The sequence below is a fragment of the Pongo abelii genome, chromosome 23, assembly GCF_028885655.2.
Source record: "Pongo abelii isolate AG06213 chromosome 23, NHGRI_mPonAbe1-v2.0_pri, whole genome shotgun sequence".
Lineage (NCBI taxonomy): Eukaryota > Metazoa > Chordata > Mammalia > Primates > Hominidae > Pongo > Pongo abelii.
Window position 1 is genome coordinate 22,688,022 of NC_085929.1, and position 25,502 is coordinate 22,713,523.

The following is a 25,502-nucleotide window of genomic DNA, read 5'->3' on the forward strand; positions in this document are numbered from 1 at the left end:
ACAGAGTGCTTAGTAACAGGGGCAGTTCCTGAATTCAAATAAATCATTTTGTATGTTTCAAATTTGAATGGGTTAACTAATTACAGGCAAAAATAATGCCTTTTTTAGTGTTTTTAATTTTTAAAATTCACTACATAAATTGGAAGTAATTGTGGGTCTCAAAAACACTAGGAACTTCTAAATGTCTTAGCACCTCCTTGATGTGCCTGCCCTGAGGGAGTGAGTGCACGTTTGAGACAACTGCGCTCCAGTGTGGGTGTGCCTTTGTCTTCAGGCCACGCTGAAGGGTGTTTAAAGCAGCCTTGCAGGTCGCTCCTTTCCCAGCCGTGGATAAAAACTGAAGCCAGGAATCTAATAAGGAATGCTGATTTCCTCAATTCCATTTTGAGGAATAGGGAAGGTTATTCTAAAGAAAAAAAGAATGGGACTGGTTTTCTGGGCAGATCTACAAGGCTGGCTTTAAGAGCACAAGGAGGGAAAGTAACAAAGGGGCTGGACTACTATAAAAGTTACAAATACATAGTTAGACCAATAGATCTACATAGTCAGGTTTTTGTCATGTAATTTATTAACTATTACAGAAACACAACCAAGAATATCAAGTATTTCTCTGGCTCTTGATAGAAAAAAAATCAGCTGACTTAATCCTTTGCTTTCAAAAGAGTTGGCGTTTCCTGTTCTGGGTGCTACTGCCAAACGTTCTGGTGCTTAGAGTTGGGATGCACGATGTCAACCACAAACTTATCAATGCAGCCGGCTGTGTATCGTAATTGGCCGTTACCTTAAGCACTGAGCCACATGGGATTAGTTCAGCCATTTCAAGAGGTATATTTAATGTCGGTAGTTCTGCTTTACTAAAATGCAGTAGAGGTACTCTTCTGTCCCTTCCGTTTATAGTTCTCTGACAGAGTTATATTTTTTGGTTTTGTTTTGTGTTTTCTTTTGCATTTTATATCTTGTATTTATCCCTGAACATGTTTTCTACTTTTTTTTTTTAAGAAAAGGAATTCTTTTGTGTATATATATAGATACTTGCATGATATACTGTAGTCAACGTTCGGTTCCTCGAAAGGTCTTGCTGCTGTCAGGTGTTATACACTCCATCCATCATAACTGTATGAAACACATTTCATATGTAAATAAACGTGGGACATTTGAAAAAATATTTTGTTCTATGTAGTTGAAAATCACTGGCTAAGTTCATTATAACCTCCTTTCTGCATCTTACCCTCATCCACACTCTTACAGCCTTTCATTAATTGTAAATTCTTATGTCTATATTTTCCATATCTACTTAGTGCTACTTTTTGGAATGAATCTTTTATGCCCTGCTCTGGTCAATAATCTTGGGTGAAATGAGAACACAAAGCCAGAGAGACCAGGTTTCTGTAGTTCTCTAACATCAGATTCTAATACAAATCCTGCTGTGTAGTGCCCAGGCATTGCCACCTCTCTGGAGAGAATTCTATGGCTACATCCCTGAATGTCAACAGTTCCATTTCTAGGCTTGCAGCAGGTTCTGGTGTCTTAGCTATGGATCTCCCAATACCTGCTGGTCACAGGGCCATAGAGACTGGGCTTCTAGGAACAAAAGACACAGAGCAGGGAACAGGAGCCAGTTTCATTCTGCCTATGGATAGGCAGTTATCCCAGCACTATTTATTGAATAGAGAGTCCTTTCCCTATTGCTTATTTTTGTCAGCTTCATGGATGTTCACTTGGTTGTAGGTGTGTAACTTTATTTCTAGGTTCTCTATTCTGTCCCACTGGTCTATGTATCTGTTTTTGTACAAGTACTGTAGTGTTTTGGTTATGTAGCCTTGTAATATAGTTTAAAGTTGGATAGTGTGATGTCTCTGGCTTTTTTCTTTTTTCTTTTTTTTTTTTTGGCTTTGTTTTGGTGATTCCTGCTCTTTTTTTCATTCCATATGGATTTTAGAGTAGTTTTTTTCCTAATTCTGTGAAAAACAACATTGGTAATTTAATAGGAATAGTGTTAAATCTACAGATTGCTTTGGGCGGTATGACCATTTTAATGATACTCATTCTTACCATCCATGAACATGGAATGTTTTTCCATTTGTTTGTGTCATCTGTGATTTTATTCAGCAGAAATTTTTGTTACTCTTGTGGAGTTCTTTCACCTCCTTGGTTAGATATATTCCTAGGTATTTTTTTTGTGTGGTCATTATAAATGGGATAGCATTCTTGATTTGGCTCTCAGCTTGGACGTTTTTGGTGTATACAACTGCTACTGACTTTTGTACATTGATCATATATATTCTGAAATTTTACTGAAGTTATTTATGAGTTGTTGGAATTTTTGGTAGTCTTTTAAGTTTTTCTAGGTATTGAGTAATATCATCTATGAAGAGAGATTATTGACCAGGATCACTTGGGTTCAAGTGATCCTCCCACCTTGGCCCCACAAAGTGATAGGATTATAGGTGTTAGCCACCACACATGGCAGCAATTTTTGACTAGAGCTGATTGCAAATGTGTGTAGAGAGGAATTGAGAATTATAACACTGGATGACCAAAATTTGGTGTAGCTATGGTTAAGATTTGATGAAAGTTCCCAATAGACAAGGAAATTTTGTTATTTCTATTATTTGCAGCATTTTAAGATAACAACCAGAATCATGATGACAGTGTCATGTTAGAGACATCAGGCTTTCATAAATGTTATATCATCTTTAGAATATTCACATTAATAACATACCCATACAAATATAACTTAAGATTTAACATAGTAATCAAAATTATGACTGATAACAAATTAGCTTTTTGTAAATTTATATAAGTTTTGGAACATTTATGTCAATAATGTACCCATAATTGTAACAGAAAGATCTAATATCAATTATCATTTGATAATACTTTACAAATAATCTACCAAATAAGTCTAATTATTTAATACAAAAAGACTTAATTTAGGATTTTCATCCTGGGAGAACATGACAAAGATGTCAAAAGTTTCAAAAAACTAGATCAAAATAAAACCATAGGTCACTGGAAAATAAAAGTTATTCATATAAGTAGAGTGGTAATCAAAATACTTCAAAAGAAATACAGAAATTTTTATGGATGTAAAATCCTTAACCCTTTTAAATTTCAGTTTTCCTAAGTAATATGAAACCTAATAAGAATAATGCAGAAATTCTTTTAATAAAACATAAAATCTTTGCTTTTTAGACCAGCTACTATAAAGGTAAACAAACAAAAATCCCCACAAAACCTCCTATAGTGTTGATTTAGTTTGGATGTGTGTCCCCTCCAAATCTCATGTTGAAATGTTACCTTCAGTGTTGGAGATGGCCTAGTGGGAGATGTTTGGGCCATAGAGGCAGATACTTTATGAATGACTCATTGCCATCCCCATGGCAATGAGTGAGTTCTTGCTCTGGTAGTTCATGCAAGAGCTGGTTGTTTAAAGGAGCTTGGTACCTCCTCCTCTCTCTTGCTCCCTCTCTTGCCATGTGACGTGCCTGCTCCTCATTCACCTTCCACCATAAATGTAATTGTAATCTTCCTGAGGCCCTCACCAGAATCAGATGCTGGCACTGTTCTTCTTGTACAGTCTGCAGAACTGTGAGCCAAAATAAATGTCTTTATAATTTACCCAGTCTCAGGTATTTCTTTATAGCAATGCAAAATGGAGTAACACAAGTATGACTAATTCTCCTTATGGGAAGCCCATTTAGATAGCCTGGAAGTCAAGCCTGATAAAAAGGGTAGTTGACCTTAATCAGATGTAAGAACAGTGTGTCTAGGGTTATATGTGTACACGATAGTATAAAGGAATGTAAACAGGAAAACTCATACCTTGAGCACAGAAATACATGGCTCTCAGCAACAGCATGAGAATTCCCCTCTACTGAAGAAAAGCCAAGAGTACAGAATCAAATTATTCTAGAGGAAAACACTGCTACTCTAGACCTTCAAGATAGACATTTTAGTGTCCAGTCACAACATCAGAGGTAGAGAGGAAGAAAATAGTTACGGGAGTTAATAAAAAGATTGAAGAAGAGAGTTATCATCCCAGGTAAGCAAAAAGATTTACCTTTTAAGGGAATAAAGAACAGAAGGCAATGATATATAAACTGCAAATCACATTTAGTGAGATAGCGCAGAATTTGAACTTCTGAGACATATATTTGAGAAATTTCAAAAAGAAACAGATAAAACCTCTTGTAATTTTATTAATAAGAAATAAATACTTTCATAAAATCTTATTCTAACATAGGGGACCAATTTTTAGTTTTGTATTAGTGTATTTTTAATATCAAAACTCCATATTTAGAAAGATAAATATTTGTGTTACAGCAAACTTAATTACATACAAACTTCCTTTAATAAATCTCTTTTCAAATATCTTATCATGACTTACACAGACTATTTAAGACATCCTGGGACTTTTTGCTCTTTCTTATACTTCCTTTTTCTTAAATACCCAGTCATTTCACTGTAGGAAAAAATTTACTATACAAGATTCTTTCTTATACAAAATTATTCTCTTCTTTTTCACCTCTTTTTGTTTTTTTACAAAAAAGTACATTTCTATATCCATAACCTCTTTCACTTTTCTCTTCCAATTACTTGTTTCTTTCTGTCTTATTTCATAAATAACCTTTAAATAACCTCTGAATTAGACAAAATTTTCTTTCCTCAATAAGAACACATTTCATGCCTTTCTTGTATTTTTTCTTATCAAAAATACATCTTATTTTTGGCATACTTTATATACAAAATTATATGTTAGTTAGAACTTTTAACTCTTAGTAACCTTAAATTTTGGTGTAAACTTAGTAAGCAAGACTTTGACTTGTCTGCCACATATCAGTATTTTATAGAAAAGAGCCATTTCATCATTTTTTAAAAATACATTTTCTTACAATATTTTCTTAATTGAAAATGACATTTAATGAGTTTCTATTATTTAATTTATCATAAGTTTAAGATTTAAAATTATGTAAAAGGTTTATTTATAAGCATTTTTATTTACATTTGCCTAATTTACTTACTTTTAACAGTATAACAAGATTACTTATGCAAACTGAGATATTAGACAAAGCTGATAAGTATTTCAAGTTATTTTGTTGTTAACAACTTTTATAGCCTATGAATATCAAATGTTCATTTAAGTAAGAACCTGAAAGTTACATATATGGGTATTTTGCCTCTAACTCATAAGACAGGTCTGTTTTCGTGAAAACAACAACATTAAATCAGCCTTACTTATCAAAAACCACACAAAGATCATTCTGTGTTTGGCTTGATTTATAGTTTTATAACCTTCATACCAAACCCTGACACTTTTTGTTTGTTTGTTTTGTTTTTTTCAGACGGAGTCTCGCTCTGTCGCCCAGGCTGGAGTGCAGTGGCGCGACCTCGGCTCACTGCAAGCTCCGCCTCCCGGGTTCACACCATTCTCCTGCCTCAGTCTCCGGCGTAGCTGGGACTACAGGCGCCCGCCATCACGCCCGGCTAATTTTTTTGTATTTTTAGTAGAGACGGGGTTTCACCGTGTTAGCCAGGATGGTCTCGATCTCCTGACCTCGTGATCCGCCCGCCTCGGCCTCCCAAAGTGCTGGGATTACAGGCGTGAGCCACCGCGCCCAGCCCCCTGACACTTTAAAATATCTAGCAGAAACAACTATAAAACTTTTTGATCAATAAATGCAGGCAAAAATGTGTGCTGACATTTCTGAAGACATTTCTATGTCTATTTTATTAATAATTTTAAAACCAGCTTACTTATTAAAATTTAAGTCATGTGAACTTGGAAAATATTTGTACTTCCTAATGTATGCATGTTTAAGTCAATTTGATACCATACAGACAAAACATGAAAAATACTTGTACACATACATAAACACATCTGAACACATACGCACACATAAATATCTTCTAGCTTTCATTCTATAATTTTGTCATGAGACAGTAATATAAACTCACTGGTTTACCAAAGATGGCTGGATGCAAATTGTATTCCTGACAAAACTGGAACCTGTTCAGATGGCTAAATTTCATTTGCCCCAGTGGGTAATGTAATGAAGGCTATGAAACAAAGTTTTGGAAAAAGCAGTTTCCACAGCAATTTGATTTAAAAAACCCACAAAACCCTTTTCATATATTTTTTTCACCTTCAGTTTCAAATGAGTTTAGGGTTAAATTTTCAAGTTTTGCATTTTAGCTAGAACTGGCTGAATTGTAGAAGAAAAACAAAATCTCCGAGAGAGAGAGAGAGAAAGAGAGAGAGAAATTAGAAGACTCTACGTTTCGGTTGGGCGTGGTGGCTCACGCCTATAATCCCAGCACTTTGGGAGGCTGAGGCGGGTGGATCACAAGGTCAAGAGATGGAGACCATCCTGGCTAACAGGGTGAAACCCCGTCTCTACTAAAAATACAAAAAATTAGCCGGGCATGGTGGTGGCGGGTGCATGTAGTCCCAACTACTCGGGAGCCTGAGGCAGGAGAATGGCGTGAACCCAGGAGGCGGAGCTTGCAGGGAGCCGAGATCGCTCCACTGCACTCCAGCCTGGGCAACAGAGGGAGACTCCGTCTCAAAAAAAAAAAAAACAAAAAAAACCTCTACGTTTTAACTCTATAATTGTAGGTTGCCCATTGGAGCTCTGAATTTTTCTTGATGTAATTTACCTATTAGTTTAAACATGCACACAAGAATGAGCCATAATATGTAGCTAACTAGAGTCCTAGAAAACCTGTCATGGCTTAATATTTGAGAATCCAGTTTTTGGCCATTTCAATGTTAAAACTCCTGTAGTAAACCCCTCCTATTCAGGGAGATACCTGTAAGTGTAGGCTCTGTATGTGTTATACATGAGGCCTACTGGATCATGACTGGAGATTGGTTGTCAGGTATCACTGCTGTTTTGGTTTTGGATAATTTATTTCCCATTCTGAGAACTCAGCAAAGCATAATGCTAGCGAGAAATGTAGTGGGGTCAGGTTTGCTGCTTTGAGCACTGCCAATATTTGTTTGTTTTACATGTCTTGGTTTCTCCCTCTGGTTATCAAAAGCAATCATGGAGGCTCAGAGTACTGGGGGACTGACCATCATCTGTGCTTCCCCAAATGAGCCAACTATTAATTACCTGTGTAATGGAATTTCCTATGGGACCACTGCATGTTACAAGGATTGTACCTCTGACACTTCCATGAGATTTGCAGTCACTCGGGAATGCCAAATCAGAATTTGGCTGGAAGGGGCAAGTGTCCCTTGTCTTCAGAGATGACTCAGGTCAAATCTTCATATATTTTTAATAGCTTCTGTCCTGTGAGCCTTGTTCATAAAGTCAAATTGAAAGGGAAAGTACTAGCACAACCTAGCAATTCAGACAGCTTCACATAGCCATTCCTTCCTAGTATCTTTTAAGTTGGAGAATTCCTCTTTTTGAGAAATGAAAAGTCTCAAGGAAGAACTTATCTTTTTGTCAAAGAGTGAAAGCAGCTAGCTGAATAAACTCAGGTCTGAGTTTCAGGAGAGACACCCAGTCATCCACAACCATGGAGGAGCTGGAGGAACTCCAAGGGCTCTCTGGTACTGAGGTGCTGGTTCCCTGCAATGTTTTAGATGACCTTGGGCAGTCTACTCTGTGTCCTTTCATGGTCATCATGGTTCTTAACCAAATTTAAAAAATCAAGCTTCTAAAGAATTAAAGTTATTTTTATTCAGAAACCTTATTGAGGACTATAGCCTAAGGACTGCAGCCCAGGAGCAGTCCTTCAGGAGGTTCTGTCAGACTGCTCTGGTACTATTTTAGCTCACAGCTTATATATGGGTCATGTGGGTTTATTATGTGCAAAATCACTTCAAACTTGCTCACCAGTTACATTAAAGCAGAATCCCATCAAGGTTCAGGTGTAAAGAGTACATCTGGTTATAGACTATAGAAATGTAATCACTAACTCTGTCAGATGTTATGTTACAGGCAGGAAAAGGCAAGGACTAGGGTCATTCATCTTTTAAGGAAGGTAGTGACTCAGGCAAGAGATGTGGGGGGCCATGTGCTGTATCTTGTTTTGTCCTTAGTGCAGAGCATCTTTCCAGAGAGCTCACATCTTCAGATAGTCAGGGGCTTTGTGAAAATATGTTGGCATGCAGAAATGAGCAAACATGGCTTCTTACATTTGCTACTTTGTCTCATCATACATAAGTATATATACATCTATGTAATCATATTAAATATCTATATTTATTTTTATATAGATTTATGTGCATATATTTCTCTCCTGTATGGAGAAAGACCACCTGAGTGGCAGGTAGCACTACAAAGTTATATGTATAAATATCTGTTTTTAATTTTTATTTCATATGTTGCTTAAATTTCTATGTTACACATTTCTTTTTATATTTTAAAAATATCCACATTTAAGTGTCTATATATAATTATTTCCAGTTATGTCTTTGTATGTGTCCTGTATGAGTTAACAACTCCAGGCTGACTGACTTTGCTTCATTGCTCCTTGAGAGCACTGATTCCAACACATGGAGATGCCGCAGAGTGTGTTAGTCCTCTGGTGGACTGCAAAGATGCAGCTGTGCATATGACTCTGAGTGTCAGGGCCATTTCTTCCCTTGGCATTTGGGAAAAGTTGATATCCTACTCTAGGAGAGAGCACAGATAGGGGACTGGCTTTTTTACTTTTTGGATGAATAGGGTGCCAAAAGCCTGTAGGATCAGGTAAAGTCAGATGGTCTTATAATTAATTCCTCTGTGGTTGCTACTTCCCTGAGATTCTAAGAATAAAAGAGATGAACTTTTTGTACGGCCACACACTTCTCATCCTGGCCTTAGGACTACAGTGCAGCCCTAATTCAAGCTGAGCTGATGGCCCTAGGCCAAATGCCAGGTCCAAGGTTTTGGGGCTCTGTGTAGCATCCCACCCTGTGCAGGTGCAGTTCGCACCCACCATGATGAACCCACCAACTTGCACGAGCTAGGCACTAGTTTGGCCGGCTTCGTCCATCCGCCTGGGCTGGCAGTGTCTAACAGTCTGCCTCTGATCTGGTTTTCTTTGCCTGCCACCTACTTTGGAGTTTAGAACAATTTCTCCAGTGAGACCTCTGTTTTCCTTGCTGAATGTACTTACGGAAGAGGTCTCAGGCACCTGGCTCCAACGTTATTTTCAATTCATGTGTTTTCAGGTCTGTCTGTAGGTTTCTTTAGATCCAACTAGAAACAGCAAGAGGATGGTGTAGGCATCTGGGGCTACTTCCCTGGTGCCCAAAGTGGCTATCAGTGCAGTCCCAACCTGGCCTGGCTGTCTTTCCAGCCCAGTATCATTTTATCGCATCCATACCTGCAATTCCCCCAATGCCCCCAAACTATCCTAAGGGCTCAGACCTTTTTTATTTTTAACCTCTCTACATAAAGCCTCTTCTCCACCTACCCAACCTCTGGCCATTTCTAGTTGGGTCTAAAGAAACCTACAGACAGACCTGAAAACACATGAATTGAAAATAACGTTGGAGCCAGGTGCCTGAGACCTCTTCCGTAAGTACATTCAGCAAGGAAAACAGAGGTCTCACTGGAGAAATTGTTCTAAACTCCAAAGTAGGTGGCAGGCAAAGAAAACCAGATCAGAGGCAGACTGTTAGACACTGCCAGCCCAGGCGGATGGACGAAGCTGGCCAAACTAGTGCCTAGCTCGTGCAAGTTGGTGGGTTCATCATGGTGGGTGCGAACCGCACCTGCACAGGGCGGGATGCTACACAGAGCCCCAAAACGCTGCACCTGGCATTTGGCCTGGGGCTATCAGCTCGGCTTGCATTTTCTGCACCCATCTTAGCTGTTCAAAAGAAATGCACCTATCTAGATTGAAAGATCAGGAGATGTGGACGGCTTTATTACTGGACCTTTCAATCTGGATGACACCCAGGCTGCTCTGGTTAAGACTCTGGTCTGGTGTTTGCCGTCAGGGTAGGGTTGCATGAAACAGGGAAGGAAAGACTCCAGTGGCCTTATAGTCTCCCCTTTTTGACAGCAGGTAGCAAGAGAGCCCAAAGGCCCCTAGTATAAATGTCCATATATCGCTGTGTCAGTGTGCATGTATTTCTGTGTGTGTGTTTTTTGGATATAATTTATTTTATACATATGCATTTATATTTATATAAATTTGTTTCTATATGTAACCATATACAATATCTTTCTTTGTGTATGTATGTGTGTATATATATGTATGTGTGTATATACACACATATACATATAGGTATATATATGTACTAGGTATATACGGATACATATATACAGATATACATGTATATATATATTTATGTGTATATATTTCTCTCTTGTATGGAGAATGACCACCATGGGGTAGCAGGCAGCACTTCCATTTTGTATGCATAAATACTTAATTTTAATTTTTATGTGTTGATACATATATTTATATATATTACATAGTTATTTACATATTTCAAAAAAATCCATATTTATGTCTGTGTCTATATTTCTGGTTATGTCTTTGCTGGTTCCTGTGTATGTGAAAACTCCAGATTGACAGACTTCACTACACTGTTTCTTGAGATTAGCGTTTCAACATACCGAGACGCTATCCAGTGTTACTCCCTGGCCCACTAGGAAGATGTAGCTGTGTATTGCGCTCCGGGTGTGGGTCCATTTCTTCCCTCGGCATTTGGTTAAAGTTGAGCGCCTGCTCTAGGAGACAGTATAGAGTGTTGTCTGTTTTGAGGCGCATGGGGCACCAAGAGCCCGTGGCACCAGGCAATATGAGGTGGTCTATCCATTTGAATCTCCTCTGGTTGCTCCCTCCTGGAGATTCTTAGAAGAGCTGGGGCCTTTTGCTTGGTCATACACTTCTCGTTTCAGCCTTGGGATCCGCAGGCTGGCTGGAAGCTAGCAGATCTCCTGGCTCAAGGCCACTTGCTTGGCCTAGATGTGGGCCTTTGCGTAAATTCCCACACCCCCTAGAGCAATGGCTGCTTCAGCAGGGAAGAGCCACTCAGAGCTGCCTCTTGCAGTGCTGAGGGTCACACAGACAGACTATGGGAGCATCAGGGGAGGCTCAGAACACCCTCTCTACCCTATTCCCTTCTATTGTTTCCTTTTCCTAAAGGGCTGCACCCTAACCCTTTTTGGCCAGTACCTTGCATGTCATTTTAGCTCCAGACATCTAACAAATCTGAAATGCTCCCTTCTCGGTGCCCCTTTCCAGCTCCCACATTCCACATCCCGGGGACTCAGTCAGTGCCAACCCTACTGTGAAGCTGTCCCTAAGGGCTTTGGCCCGGAGCTCCATCTCACTTGCCTCCAGGCTCCTCCTTTTGTTCCAGTTTGTCTACAGGGCTTGGCACTCAGTTCTATGCTGCTGCCCATGCACTTCCCTCTGTGCCTGTGTGGCCTCCCCAGAAGACTGTGTGATCTCTGGGTTGGAGGCTGTGTCATTACAATCAATTACATGCAAAAAGTCTTTATGGGGATGGGTGAGGGAAGGAAAATAAAATTTAAATAAACTCTTTATAGGCCACTTAATACCCTGTACCTGCAAAGCAGTGTTCTCAGGGGTATGTGTGTGTGTGTGTTGGTACATCACCATGTCTATATAAGTGTGAGTGTGTGAGTGTGTGTATGTCTGGGTGTCTGTGTCTGTGTGAAGGTGAGACTCCATTTCTATGTGTGAGACACTAAGGGGAATGTGCCACACATCCTGCTCTGAGGCACTGTCTAGATGGAGGGTAAACTATGGCACAATAACTCAGGTGGGAATTGGGCACACGATGGAGACAAAGGAGGGATAGACCAGGGAAGAGGCCGGGAAGAACTTCGTGGAGCAAGTGTCATCTGCAGTGGGTTTGAGAGGGGAAGCAAGTTCCATCTGGGGTGGCAGTGGAAGGAAGGACTTTCTGAGAAGGGACCTGCTCGAGCAAGGCCCAGGGGACAGGAGCGTGAGTGTCATTGGGGGAAGTGGGGAGGGGGTCAAAGCTCCAGTTTGATGGAGGGCTGGCCCTGGCTGCTCTCAGGGAGTCTCTTCTGGTGCTGGCCCCTTAGTGGGGCTTGAGGGGCCTGGCCCACAGGCACCACCTGCCTCTCTCTGTTCAGGAGGTCGGCTGGAGCCAGGAGAGGATCTGACCACTTGGGCTCCTCACAAGCCATGTTGGAGACTTGGAGACTCCCCTTGGAGACTCAGCCAAGAGGCATGATGGAAGAAGGGGAGTGGATGTGATATGGCTGTACCTACATTCTTGGGGCTCCCCCCAAGTGCTTCTCACTCCTCAATCCAGGTGTCCCAAGTGAAGCTTTTGCAGGCACCAAGGGCCCACACCTGAGTGAGAGGATTGAGGGTCAGACTTAGCAATGGGAGTCCACATTAATTTTGTCAACCCATGTGACTTTGTTTTCCCTCACCCCAAAGGATCAAAGACAGAATGCAGCACAAGCTGAGGTCCAGACTCTGAAAGAAATCCGAGTATTCCCTGCAGCAGCATATCATAAACTCAGCACACATTCTGAGCTCAGGTGCCCATTCATTCCTACCAGGGGAAACTGGCTGTGTTCTCAGTGGAGAGGGCACCTCCCACAGGTGGCCACTGCAGCATCCCGTGTGTCTCAGTGCTCCCCAGGCTGGCGTGTTGGCTGGACCAACTCCCTCCTGCACTTGAGCTGCCAGCAGCCACTTGGAGGAGCAGGGACAGCTCCCACTCCAGGTCCTCAATCCTCTGGGCCAGGTGGACTCTCCTCACTTCCAGCTCTAGAGCCTTGTCACTCTTCAGGGCCCAGATTCCCAGCTTCTCTCCACCTGGGCCACCTGCCTCCAGTGGGTTAGGTCTGTCTTCCTGCCACTCACAAGGGAAGATGCTGGTAGCCACCTGGAAAGGACAGATGTGGAACCAGGAAAGGTGACCCCTGAGAGTCCTCTGCTCACTCTGGCCTTAGCCATGATCTTTGTCACTCTGGCACTCTTGGGCACCAATACCCACCTCACACTTGGGAAAGGGGCAACAAGCTACCTCCAGGGACTGATCTCATTATTAACTAATGACGACACAGTGTCCCCTGAGTTTATGTTACCACATTAATGCACAACAGCCAAGTATATTACTACACGATTGTCATTTGAGCAATTTGGAACAATTATTAAATAATTAAATCACACTGCATTTTATAGTCCCTTGCCTACTACTGTTTTTTCCTTCCTTAATACCTGAGATATTTATATAGAATTGGTTTTTTTTTTAAAGAATGAAGTTCTCCTGTTGCTCTATTCTCACCAATCACTGTCTTCTGACCCCTTGACAAGGCCAAGGACAGGTCCCTGCACCTGGTGCCTCTGCAGTGGAGCTGGCCTCACAGCTGCCAGTCTCAGGTAGAGTGGGGGCAGATTCAGAGAGGAATGACTCCTCAGCTTAGCACAAACTCTTTGGAAGGCATCCAGATAAAGCTCTGGGCAAGAATAATTGGTGTGTTGAGAATAGAACATAACGGTAAGCTGGAGTTTGCATTTGGGCTTCATGAGAGGTCCCTCTTCTGTGGCTCAGGAATGCTGTAGGGCCATAAGAGACACAGTTCCCACAGCCCACTGGGAAGGGGTTTGTGCATTTCATGGCCATTACTTGGGCCCCACCCTGCTTTGTTTGCCCACAGGAGAAATTTTCCCTCAGTTGTCCATGAACATAGTCATCCTTCCTTGCCATTTTTGTCTTAAGAGAGAGGTCACTTTGACAAAGAACATCTGATGCTCCAGACATCAAGACCCAGGTATACACGATGTTCTCTTGGAACTTTCCATATTCAGGAAGCATTCTGACCCTCCTCGTTGTGTGCAAAAATGAGAAGAGAAGAAAACCCACTCAAGGCTCCTTCTTGTCCCCACTCTCAGGGTTTCTGTGGCAGGGGGTATTCTCTGGCTGGACAGAGGGGATTCTGTGGTGTCTCAGGGTATGCCAACCTAGATATCCACTGGGGGTTGGCTGGTGAGGGGAGGTGCCCACCTGCACCCTTCTAACATCCAGGGTGTTACCCATTTTTAGCAACTCAAGAACTACGGTGTGGTAAGGGAGACACTGAGATTAGGTGAAAAAGTCCAGGGGGACTTGCAGTTTAGAAGGGAGGGTGAAACATGACACAATGGCTAAAGTGGGAATCAAACACACAGTGAAGACAAAATGATGTGAGGGGGGTGCCAAAAACCTCAAGTTAGGATAAATAGTATTTTATGCAGTGTTAAAACAGTAACACTGCAACCTAAGGCCCACAGGCCAGCTGCCGGCTTTAGCAAATAAAGTTGTATTGCACTGAGTGCAGACACAACTGCATGATTACTTTTTTTTTTTGAGACAGGGTCTCACTCTGTTGCCCAGGCTGGAGTGCAGTAGTGTGAACATGGCTCAACGCAGCCTTGACCTCCTGGGGTCAAGAAATCCTCCCACTCAGTCTCTCACATGATGGCAAGGGTGCTACCACACCCAGCTAAATTTTCAATTTTTTGTAGAAACAGAGTCTTGCTGTGTTGGCCAGGCTGGTCTTGAACTCCTGGGTTCCAGCAGCCCTCCTACTTCAGCCTCCCAAAGTACTGGAATTGCAGATGTGAGCCACTGTACCTGGCTTGAGTCATTTCTGTCTCTAGTCTTTTTTCCCTCCAGACTTCCCTGTTTCTGCACCTCTGGAGCCTGGAGCTAAGATGGAAGGCAACCTAGATGGAAGATGCAGCTCACAGAAAGCTCCTGATTCGAGGCATGCACTGTCCAATAGGCTATATTTAAACAGTCATTTTTATTGTTTGCTTTCCATGATTTTCCTCAATATTTCCAGGCTATGGATTTACTTAGAGAGCTGCAACCCTAAACTCATGGTGTGGGCTTCCCTGTCTCCAGCCCCAGATCCAAGGCTTCCTGGAATAACCTTCCACTCACCAAACCAAATATGCAGAACCTGACTTTTGCTGGTGGACATTCTGATCAGAGCTGACTGTTCTGATCCCACCTCCTCTCTGTGGAAGGGCCATAACCCTATGGGATCCGCCCCTATTAATTCAGTACCTGAGACCTTGGGCTGCTGGGCTTACCACAAGCACACCACCTTCACCTGGAGGCAGTGGGTTTGGCCTCTCCTCCTCTTTCTGGAGCTCCAGGGCTTGAACAGTGAGCTGGAAGAACTCCTCATTCAGTGCCTCCAAAGTGTCTTCCACCTGCCTTATCTTTCTCTACAAACAAGGGCATATGGTCTTCATTACTTTTATGAAAATTGTATTAAAATTTTCTTGTGCTCCTGCTCCATGACAGGCAGCAGGGCAAGTGCTAGACATACAGACTCAAAATCCAGTGCTATTCTCAGAAGACTCAGAGCCTGAAGACAAGATGAGCCAGACCTATAGTCCAGCAAAGTAAAGTAGGAAAAGCTATTGTGGAGAGAGGCACTGGGCACATTAGAAGCAAAAAGTGGGATGCCTAGGCAAGGTAGAGTTGTCAGGGAGAGATTTCTGGATTAGGGGACATATCAACTGAATCTTACAGGATAGACAGTAGTTAGCTGGGTGGAGAGTGGCAGAAGAGCAATCTAGGCAAAAGGAACAGCATGTGGGAAAACAACAGATATGAGAAAGCACAGGGAACATTTATTTAGCCATCTGTTCATCTATCCACCCACCCATCCATTCATCTATCCATCCATCTACCCACCCACCAACCTACCCATCCATCTATTAATTCATCCATTCATCTATCCATCCACCCATGCATCTACCCATCCATCTATCCATCCATCCACTCATCCATCCACCCACCCCATCTACCCATCCATCAATCCATCCACCTATCTATCCATCCATGCATCCATTCATTCACACACCCATTTATCCATCTACTAGTTCATCCATCCATCCATCCATCCATCCATCCATCCATCTTTTCATTCATCCATCAATTCATCTTCCTACCCATACATTAACCCACCTGCCCATTCATTCATCCATCCATCAATCTACCCACCAAGCCATTCATCAACTCACCCACCCACCTATCTACTCACCCACTTATCCATCCATCGATTCATCCACCCATTCATCTATCTATTCATCTACCCATACACCCATGTATCCATCCATCCATCCATCCATCTATCCATCCATCCATTCATCTTCCTACATATCAAGTAACCCACTTACCCATCCATTCATCCATCCACTCATCCACCCATCTACTTAGCCACCTATTCATTCATTCATTCATTCATCCACCCACCCATACATCCACCCATTTACCCATCTACTCACCCATCCATCAACCTACCCATACAACCACCCCTCCACCCCCATCATCCTTGTATCTATCCATCTACCCACTCATCCACTCACCAATTCAACCATCTACTCGTCCATCCATCTATCCATCCATCCTTCCATCCATCCATCCATCCATCTATCCCTCTATCCATGGGTGGATGGATGATTCATACATTCATCCATCCACCCACCCACCTATCCATTTACTTACCCACCAATGCATCCATCTACTCATCCATCCATCCATCCATCCATCCATATCTACCCACCAATCCACCCACCCATCATCCATCCATCCATCCATTCACCCACCCACCCACGCATCCATCCATCCACCCACCCATAAGTAAAAAAGACTTATTGCACACTTAGTATGTATCAAAACAAGGATCCATTCTGGGACTCCATTAGTGAACTTCCACGGAGTTTGCAGTATATCAAGAAAGGCAGACACAGAACAAGAAATGGTGTGTGATGAGGGTTACTTGATAGTTGTTTGGGTTGCTGTGGGAAGTAGTAGCATGGGATTTGTTTGGAAAAATGGAAGGAGATGATGTTAGAGAAATGGGGGTGGTGTGGAGGCTGGGGACAGCAGGAGATGGAGGGCTCCTGTGCTCTTCTTGCATTGTGGGATCACATAAAGCCCACAATGTTGAGGCTTTCCTATTAATAGAACCCTCATTTTCTTGGAAATGCCAGTGTGCCCAGCTGAAAAATGACTTATCTCAGGCTCTCCTGTAGATAGAGGTGATCATGCAGCTAAATTTTATCCAGTGAGATGTAAAAGAAAGTTGTTGAGGAGGTGGATTCTGAAAAACCTCTTTAAAAAGGGAAGCTGCTAAGTTCCTTTTTTATCTCTTGCATTTCCAGCAGCTGTCTTGTAACCACAAATGACCATGAAGATGGAAGTCATGTGCTAAGGATCATAAAGCACAAAGATAGAAGGATCCTGGAATTTGTAGATCCCTGGATGCTGATGAATTTGCTTTTGAACATATTACATTTAAGCCATCTGTGGGCATTCCATGAGCTAACACAACCTCAACTGCATGGTGAGTTTGGCTGTCACAGAAAGCCCACTTTTTGCTCCAAACATGAAATAGCAGCTAAAATAAAAATATAAATGAAGAGCCATGTTTAAAAGGAGACTCTTCAGACACCAGAGCTGATGAGACAAGCCAGGGGTAGGAGGGAGGTGAAGGCATGTGGCATGTGGGTCTTCCTCCTTAGAAGCCAAGTTGTTAATTCCTGCCTTAGGCAGGTGTTAGGCCATAAGCACCATTATGGTGGGAGAACTGGTGCAGGGGTGCCTAAGAAAAGTCTGGACTGAGGAAGTGGTTGTCCATTCTCTGAACCTGTATTAGAAACCTTTATCCAGCCTGAAGACCTGGCCCTGTAGCCGAGTAGGCTTCTTGCTCAAGGGTGTGGTTGGAAAAGAATTGATGTGAGAAACTGGAAGCACAAGGCCACACACCAAGGAAGGCCAGAGCCTAAGAACAGGACTGGAAACAACCAACCCCATACACAGTAAGCAGAGACAACCACAGTCGCAGCACAAGAAGGTCTGCACAGAGGAAAGTCCCACTGGAGATGTTACAGACAAAAACACAAAACCTGCAAGGAAAGCCGATGACATGAGTCAACAACAAAAAACGCACCCAAGAAACCAAAGATAATGGTGAAGTCTAGCCATGACTGTCATATGGATTCTATTCCTCCTTTTGTTTTTCCTGTTCTTGTCTGATGGATTCTATTACTCCTTTTGTTTTCCCTCATACTTAAACAACATGAAGAAAAATAAAAAGAGGACTAGAATCCATCAGACAAGAAAGGGAACACTGTAGAGAGAGAGAGAGAGAAAGTGTAGAAATGAAAAAATGTTAATAAAATGACAATATGACTGGTGGATTACAGACAGAGCCAACTGCGGTGAGTTGCTAGAAGATTATGAGAAAATAACCTGGGATGTAGCACAAAGAGGTGATTGGATGGGAAACATAAAGAAAGACATAGGAGGCAGTGATTTTCAGTGTGGTCCAGCAGTACCCATTAACAGATGGTGCACTTGGCACACAAGCATATGTTCTTCGTGTAGAGTTTCCCTGTCCTCACCCTAGGATGTGCAAGGAAGTAATACTAGGGAAATGTATCAGATTACTACACCCTTAGGAGTGGGGTTGCTTGTTTTCATTGGAAGGGCAAAAGCATGGAGTTGGGAGGCTGCCCTATTGACAAAAAACAGGTTTCAAGGTTTTCTTCCCTTTTCTTTTTCCTTCCATATCAGATCTGCCCTACTATCTTCCGATTAAAAAGAAATGAAAAACAAAAATATGCCAGAACATGAAAACTCTCAACTTTCATTTTTTTCTGATTTTAAAAGATAACACCTACTCATTGGAGAATATTAGTAAAGATAACAATTAAAGGTACAAACAAGTACAGTAATGTTGCCCATAACCTACTAAGATAGATTGCACTGATGGCCCCTCTTTGGGCATATGTCCTTGGCCTGTAGTTTGGTGGTGCCCTCCCACAATGGTTGGTGCTTTTTTTCTCACCCCTTGACCTGGGATCCACCATCTGACTTTCTTCAGCCATTCGGATGAAGCTGAAGTCACAATTTGCCAGTTTTGAGCCTGGGCCTCAAATAGCCTTTTGGAATTCTGCCATCATTATGAGAAGGACATGCCCCGGCTAGCCTGCTGCCCTGCGGGAGGAGGAGGGATCCTGGTGCCTGGTTGCCCCAGATGAACTGCACTGGGCAAGCTCAGTCTAGAGCTCGGTCCAGGCCAGAGGCTGAACCCCCACGTTGCAGGAGCAATGGACGCTTCTGTTTGCTGCTGAGGGTTTGCACTGTTTGTACTGCAGCAAAAGTTAACTGATACCCAGTAACTGAGCTCACATTTCATGTCTTCTCCTTTCAGTTTCTCTCCCTTCCCCCAAGCTAGTCTCTCTCCTGCTTTTATGGCTCTCTGTCTTGCCCTGCTGCTACCTTGTCTCTTTATGAACATACATATACTCATTTTTGAAACAATGTCATACTTGCATTCTCTTTTAATCTTTTAACCTAAAGACACTAAAAATTCTCTGTAACATTATTTTTACTAAAGTTATTACTATGTCATGACATTAGCATAATCCAGGTAACCCTTATATTACTGAAAGTTTAGGCCATCTCCATTCATTTTAATGTTACAAAAATTGCAGTGAGCGTGTTTCTTCATGTTCACTTGTATTTTAAAATTATTTCTTTTGGAGAGATTCTTAGAATTGGAGTTAATGAGTCAAAAGGAATAAATATTTTAGAGGCTTTTGATACAAATTGCCAGGTTGCTTTTCAGAAAGGTTTTAACTTTTCACTTTAAAAGAAAATCAAAGGACTTCACCCCAAAATACCCTTCTTTGACATATTTTGAGAAGGCTGTTGAGGGGGCCTGCAAACAGAAGTAGCCTTACAAAGCTGTCTTTCCTGGGAGAGAGCATCTGCATCTGTAGAGAATGTGCATTGGTGCAGCCAGGCTTTCTCTGAGGCCCTCCCCTTTCTAAATCTAGGAAAGATTAGCTGAGAGTCTGACTCTTTCTAAGGTCTGAAAGAAACATTCACCATTTGTTCTGTCTGAGAGCTGCTACCTGTGAGGTTTCATCTGCATAGCAAGGCCACCTTTGCTAGCCAGGCCTTCTCTTCTGTCCATCCTATAACCTGTCTTGCCACCCTTGAGCCCCTCTTCTTTCTGTAACTTTAAGATGGTATAAAAACTTCAACCATTTGATCCCCCTCCACCCTGCTTTGAGCCTCATCCTTTGTGTATGGCTCCCAGGCTCACATGCACATTAAAAATAATTTTGTATGCCTTTTTCTCCTTTAATCTGCATTTTGTCAGTTCACCTCCTGACAAAAGGCGAAAGGGGGAAGTTTCCCCTCTTTTCCTCTACACTATTAGGGCCATTTACATGTTTTTCTAATAGAGCAAGGGTATCTATTAATGGTAAAATTTTAATTTAGTGAATTTATTTTATATTGTTATGTGATCATATCTATTGTTGCTTTCTTTGGGTTTTCTCTCATTATTGGAAGATTCTTTAAAACCTTCATAGGCTCCCACCTCTTGGTCTTGAGAACATTGTAGACAATCAATTAATACTTGTTGATTGAATGAATTATTTCTCTTGACTAGTATTCTCCAATCTTAATTTCTTTGTCTGTAAAATATTCCTTCTAGTACTTTGTCTCCAACCTTGTGTTTGATTTCTGTCTCCCAGAGTCACTTGTGGCATGTAGGTAAGGAGCAGGGCTAAGAGGTGAAACAGCTGGACAGCATAGAGAAGCCCTGGAGGTGTGAAATTAAATAATTCCAACTTAAAGCTGTTGGAACTTTAAATTATTCTGAGCCATGAGGGGAGTGTTGTGGCTATGCAGCCTGAGTTACAATCCAGGTAGCTCAAACTCTTGTATTTTTTTCTGTAAATAATTAGTAAGACCAAGCTGTGCTAGAGATAAGACCTCCTTCAGTACTTAGTAATAAGGTAATCTTCCTTGGAATATAGCAATCTGTAAACAATCTAATCTCTGTAAGATGTGCACCAGCCCTGTGTGGAAAATGTTGTAATGCTGCTAAAATCTCTGTGTCTGCCTATATAAGTGAAACCTTAACTTCTCCACTTTGGAATATTACCCCATTTATTTCGAGTCTAGAAGATAGTCCTAGGTGGCTATCTTCAAACTTTGTGATTGAACAAACTCTGCATAATCATATTGTCTGACTCTCATTTAAAATTGACATGTTGGTGACTACCAAGGAACTAAAAGCAGGCCTCCAGTGATCCACGTCACTTCTCTGACAACTATAGCACTGGTACTAACATAAATGACTTTCATTCATCTGGCCTCACCAGAGTTCCAGGGCATCTCTGGTAAGGCCCCTGTCAGGTTCTAGTCTCTTGGCTTGGTTGAGATTCAGACTTTATTCAGGTACCACATGTTCCTAACTTGATGGACTTGAAATTAAAGCTCTGCTACAAGGTGGGAGTTTTATTTGTTATTCTAGAGATTCTGTTTATCACAGATTCTTAGTTTTCACTTTTCTCTGAAGTTAAGGTTTTCCTTGGAATTATTCCTTAGAGTTTTTCAATCTTTTCTCTCATTTAAAATTTTGATCATGGAGAAAAACAGTTTCTCTTTGAAAAGATGAAGTAAATCTTTGTGACTTAAGTGAAAAATGTGTAATCTTTAAAACTGGGGAGATTCTGAAGCTTGGTTCAATTGCACTAGTGAAATGGAGGGATACCCACAGGAGAGGGTATCCACACCATTACAAGTACTGGCAGGCATGCCACTGAATGGGCACAGTGACTGGATGTTTGTTGGCTATAGCTCCAGTGGAATGTCTTGGTTATGCAGCAGCAATCCATGGCCATGATTTACCCCCAGGATTGTTAGGACTGTGTTCTTTGGGTAATGGTTAGGCACAAAGTCAAATAGTTCATATTTTTTCGAAGCCTTCAGATCTTCCTCATTTATCATTTCATTGGATTTATTCTGTATTCCATTGATGTGATCATTTAGCTTCCATCTTTCTGCCACAAAAGGGTATTGAGGATGCAATTTGGCATGCAGAGGCCCTAACAAATTACACAAAAAAGGTCCTTAAGGATAGCTGTGTGGGTGTCTCATTATTAAACAACAAAGTTGTTCTTATGAGGCAGGCTGTATTAGACACACTCATGGCAGCCCAAGGGGAAACCTGCACTACCTTAAAAACTGAATGTGTGTCTATATTCCAAATGATCAGATAGCAACACTAAATTAATGGCTGATATGAAAACCCAAATACCTAACCTTTCAGAATCAACAGCTTCTCTAAATGATTGGCTAAACAGCTGGATTGGATCTTGGCAAACTTGATGGCAGAGCTGTTATTTATTACAGGAATTATAATCATTTGTTGTGTTTTGTCTTGTATTTTTTTTTCCCATTGCTGCTGTGGCATTTGTTCACAATGGAGTTGATGCACAAGTATAGTGACTAAAATAATGGTCACTCAGAGAATTGCATTAATTAAAGATGCAGCTGTGTAGTTTGACTCAGGTGCAAAATCACCAGGTACATATTGCTTTAAATACAGCCTATACTCCATTTGCCTTATAGCTTGATCAGTTCCCCAGCTGTGGGACATGACCCTCTAGGAATGAGCCTTCCTCACAACACAGAACTACGTTCCTGAACATAAATGGAGCCAAAACAGTTTGAGTTCATTTACAAAACTTTCTTCGAAAGATCTTGATAAAAGTGGGGAAATGTAAAACTAAGTCTTTCAAACTTAAAGCTGTTGGAACTTTAAATGATTCTGAGCCTTGAGAGGAGTGTGGCTATATGGCCTGAGTCACACGGTAGTTGCAGCTTCTGCCTTTTTTAAATTTTTCTGTAAATAATTTGGAAGACCAAGTGGCACTAGAGATAAGATCCCCTTCAGATTATCACCCCTCCTCACAAAGTAATAAAGTAATCTTCCTTGGAATGTAGTGATCCGGAACCAATCAAATCTCTGTAATGTATGCACTGTCCCTGTATGGAAAATTTAATCCTGCTAAAATTTCTCTGTCAGTGCCTATGTAAGTAAACCTTTACTTTCCACTTGGAAATGCTGATCCCATTTGTTTGGAGGCTGTGTTTCCTGAGGGGTCATCCTCAATCTTTGTACTCAAACTTTATACTTAATTATTAAGGTTGATGGAGGGGACAGCATGTCCAGGGAATAAGGCTGCCTCAAGAGCTCCTGAGGTGAAGAGGGCCTTGTCCCAGAGTCATGCACCTGCCTGCAGCTCAGGAGTGGCTCCAGGCCCGCGTCCAACCTCAAAGATCCACTCTGCAGGTCCTGGGTTCTCAGCATCACTTCTTTTAGCATCACCCTGTGGGAGGCCTGGGGGTCCAGGGTTCTGCTGGGGTCTGAAGTAACAGGAAGGAAAGGTTCCCTTTCAGGCCCCTGCTGTCCAGAAGCACATCTCACCTCAGCCAGAATCCAAAAGGAACACTGGCCACTTCCAACTCCTCCCTGAGTGTCTGACATTAGAAAAGGCTGTGATATAAATGTGATGGAGAAATTGATAAACACTTAGAATCCCTGATGTGCCCCTGTAGCCTGCTCTGCCTCTGTGTACAGAGCAGCCTTCTCAGTGAAGGGCAGCAGAATGTATGTTATCACCCCAAAGCATGCCATGCTGCCATAAAGACTGTTTTGAGCTGAAGGCATTTGAGAAGAAGCAGATACAAGAGAAGCTCTTGGCCCTCCATTTGCCTAAAAGTAGGACATAAACTTATAAATGTATCCTCCCTTCCCCTCTCTACCTGGAAGGACAGAGGCAATCAATCACTAGAGACAGGTACACACAGAGGAATCTACATAACAAACTGCTAAAACTGGTCCTTATCTGCCATCCATTTCCTCACATATTTACCTTCCCTCAATTTACCCCCCTAGAAACTCAATGCCATTTTCCTTTGTTTTGTCACTTCTCTGAAAATTTAGTGTTCTCTTTTAAAGATGCTAAATAAGCCCAAGTTCTAACCACCCCCTTGAGTTACTCACCCTTGGGTGCCCCCATGGGTCTCCCAAATGCATGTGTTAGAAACTTCTGTTTGTTTTTCTCTTGTTGACCTAGCTTTTGTTAGTCTCATTTACAGTGTCTCAGCTGGAAAGCCTAAAATGGGTTGAAGAGAAGGTCAATTTTCTTTTCCCACCTCAGGCTAGCTGTGTCCTTGATGGGGCCAAAGGCCGCGGTGTCAGGACCTCCTCACACTGCACTGCTTTCAGGTCTGGGAGGGGAGACACTGCCCGGTGTGGTCACACGTACCTGCCATACTTTTGTACACAGTCCCTTATTACACTGTTAAGTTTTCAGTCTAGAACGTGCCAGCTGTTTCACGCTGGAACCCTGTTCTGTGCATTGCTATACTCTTCAGACTCCCCTTAGGCAAGTCAATTCTGATCTGTTTCCATGCCTTGAACGGAGAGAGCTGGGCCATCCCAGGGAGCCTTGGTGCCTCTGGAACTGCTTAGTCCATGAGCCACACCTGGGCTTTCTCTCCTAGCATCTTTTTCAAGAAACATCCTTCCCCATACCTCTGCCAGTTAGGAACCCACCCTTATTGTAAAGCCCATCTCAAATGATCCCCACTTCACAAACCCTTTGCTGATCCTTACGAACTTTAAATCTCTGGAACCTGGTCACTTGGATTCAGCATTTCTCGCCTTTTCTTATCATTGTTGGCACTCTCAGGCCTATTCCACCCGACTTGCTCATCTTCAAACCCTGCTCAATGACCCACATCAGATGGCCATCATTGTTTGTTGAATGAAATTATCCTCAGATGGTAGCTCATGGAACTGGCTGGAGAAAGTGTTTGCTCAGGATCCACAACATTCAGGGCAGAGTGTGGTCTAGAATCTGGAGACCCAGATTCTTAACTCTCCTTACCTCAAGGCTCTCTCCCTGCCTACGGGACACTTTAGTTACTTGTGTACACTTTCTGAGCCTCTTAAACAAAACAAACAAACAAAAAACTAACAACAGAGGTGTTTCTGGGAGGGAGGACTGACCATGGCTTTAGTGGAGGGTTGGAGGGGAGGCCTGAGCAGGTGAACAGTACAGGGTGGGCTGTGAGAGTCTGACCCTCTGAGCTGAAATCTCAGCAACTTCACCCTCAGTTTCTTCATCTTTAAATGAAGCTAGTGATAGTACATACTTGACAGAGTTATTGTGAGAACTGAATTAGATAGCAGATAAAGTGCTTATCTTAGTACTTTGTATTTAATAAATACAAGCAGTCAATAATTGTTACCACTTACTGTCATTAAAAGGGGATGAAGGAAAAAGAGACCATGCCTCTAAACATTCATAGAACTCAATCAACATAAACAAACAAATCCATCTTAGCCTCTGGGTAAACTTAGAGGAAGGACAAAGAGATCCCTTGGTTATACCCCAGAAGAGATGGCATATAGATGAAGAAAATTAGATGGGATGTGAAGTCTGGAGTCCAGTAGCCTGAATGTGGCCTTGTTCCCATGGGTGGGAATAATTTCTCTAAATGACATGAGGCCTAATGAGTTACTCAAGTCACTGGACCCTGTGGCTAACCAGGTGGGCATGACAGTGGGGGACTGTGGAAGCAGGGACCCCTGGAATCTTGTAGCTGGATTTGAATGGATTAAGGCATTAAATCAGGTTTTGGGTATAAGATT

General features: G+C 42.0%; 1 protein-coding gene across 2 annotated transcripts in view; it reads right to left on the reverse strand.

Moving 5' to 3' along the window:
* Positions 1-552: 552 nt before the first annotated feature.
* LOC129052488 (uncharacterized) overlaps positions 553-25,502 on the reverse strand; it is a 39,968-nt gene continuing 15,018 nt past the window's right edge. For both annotated transcript variants that reach the window (XM_054543007.2, XM_054543006.2), the window contains exons 5-8: positions 15,049-15,186; positions 12,522-12,853; positions 3,301-3,589; positions 553-1,113 (exon numbers count right to left, since the gene is read on the reverse strand). In XM_054543007.2, coding sequence (XP_054398982.1) covers positions 3,496-3,589; positions 12,522-12,853; positions 15,049-15,186 — 564 coding nt within the window. In that variant the 3' untranslated portion in view covers positions 553-1,113; positions 3,301-3,495. The remainder of the gene's footprint in view (positions 1,114-3,300; positions 3,590-12,521; positions 12,854-15,048; positions 15,187-25,502) is intronic.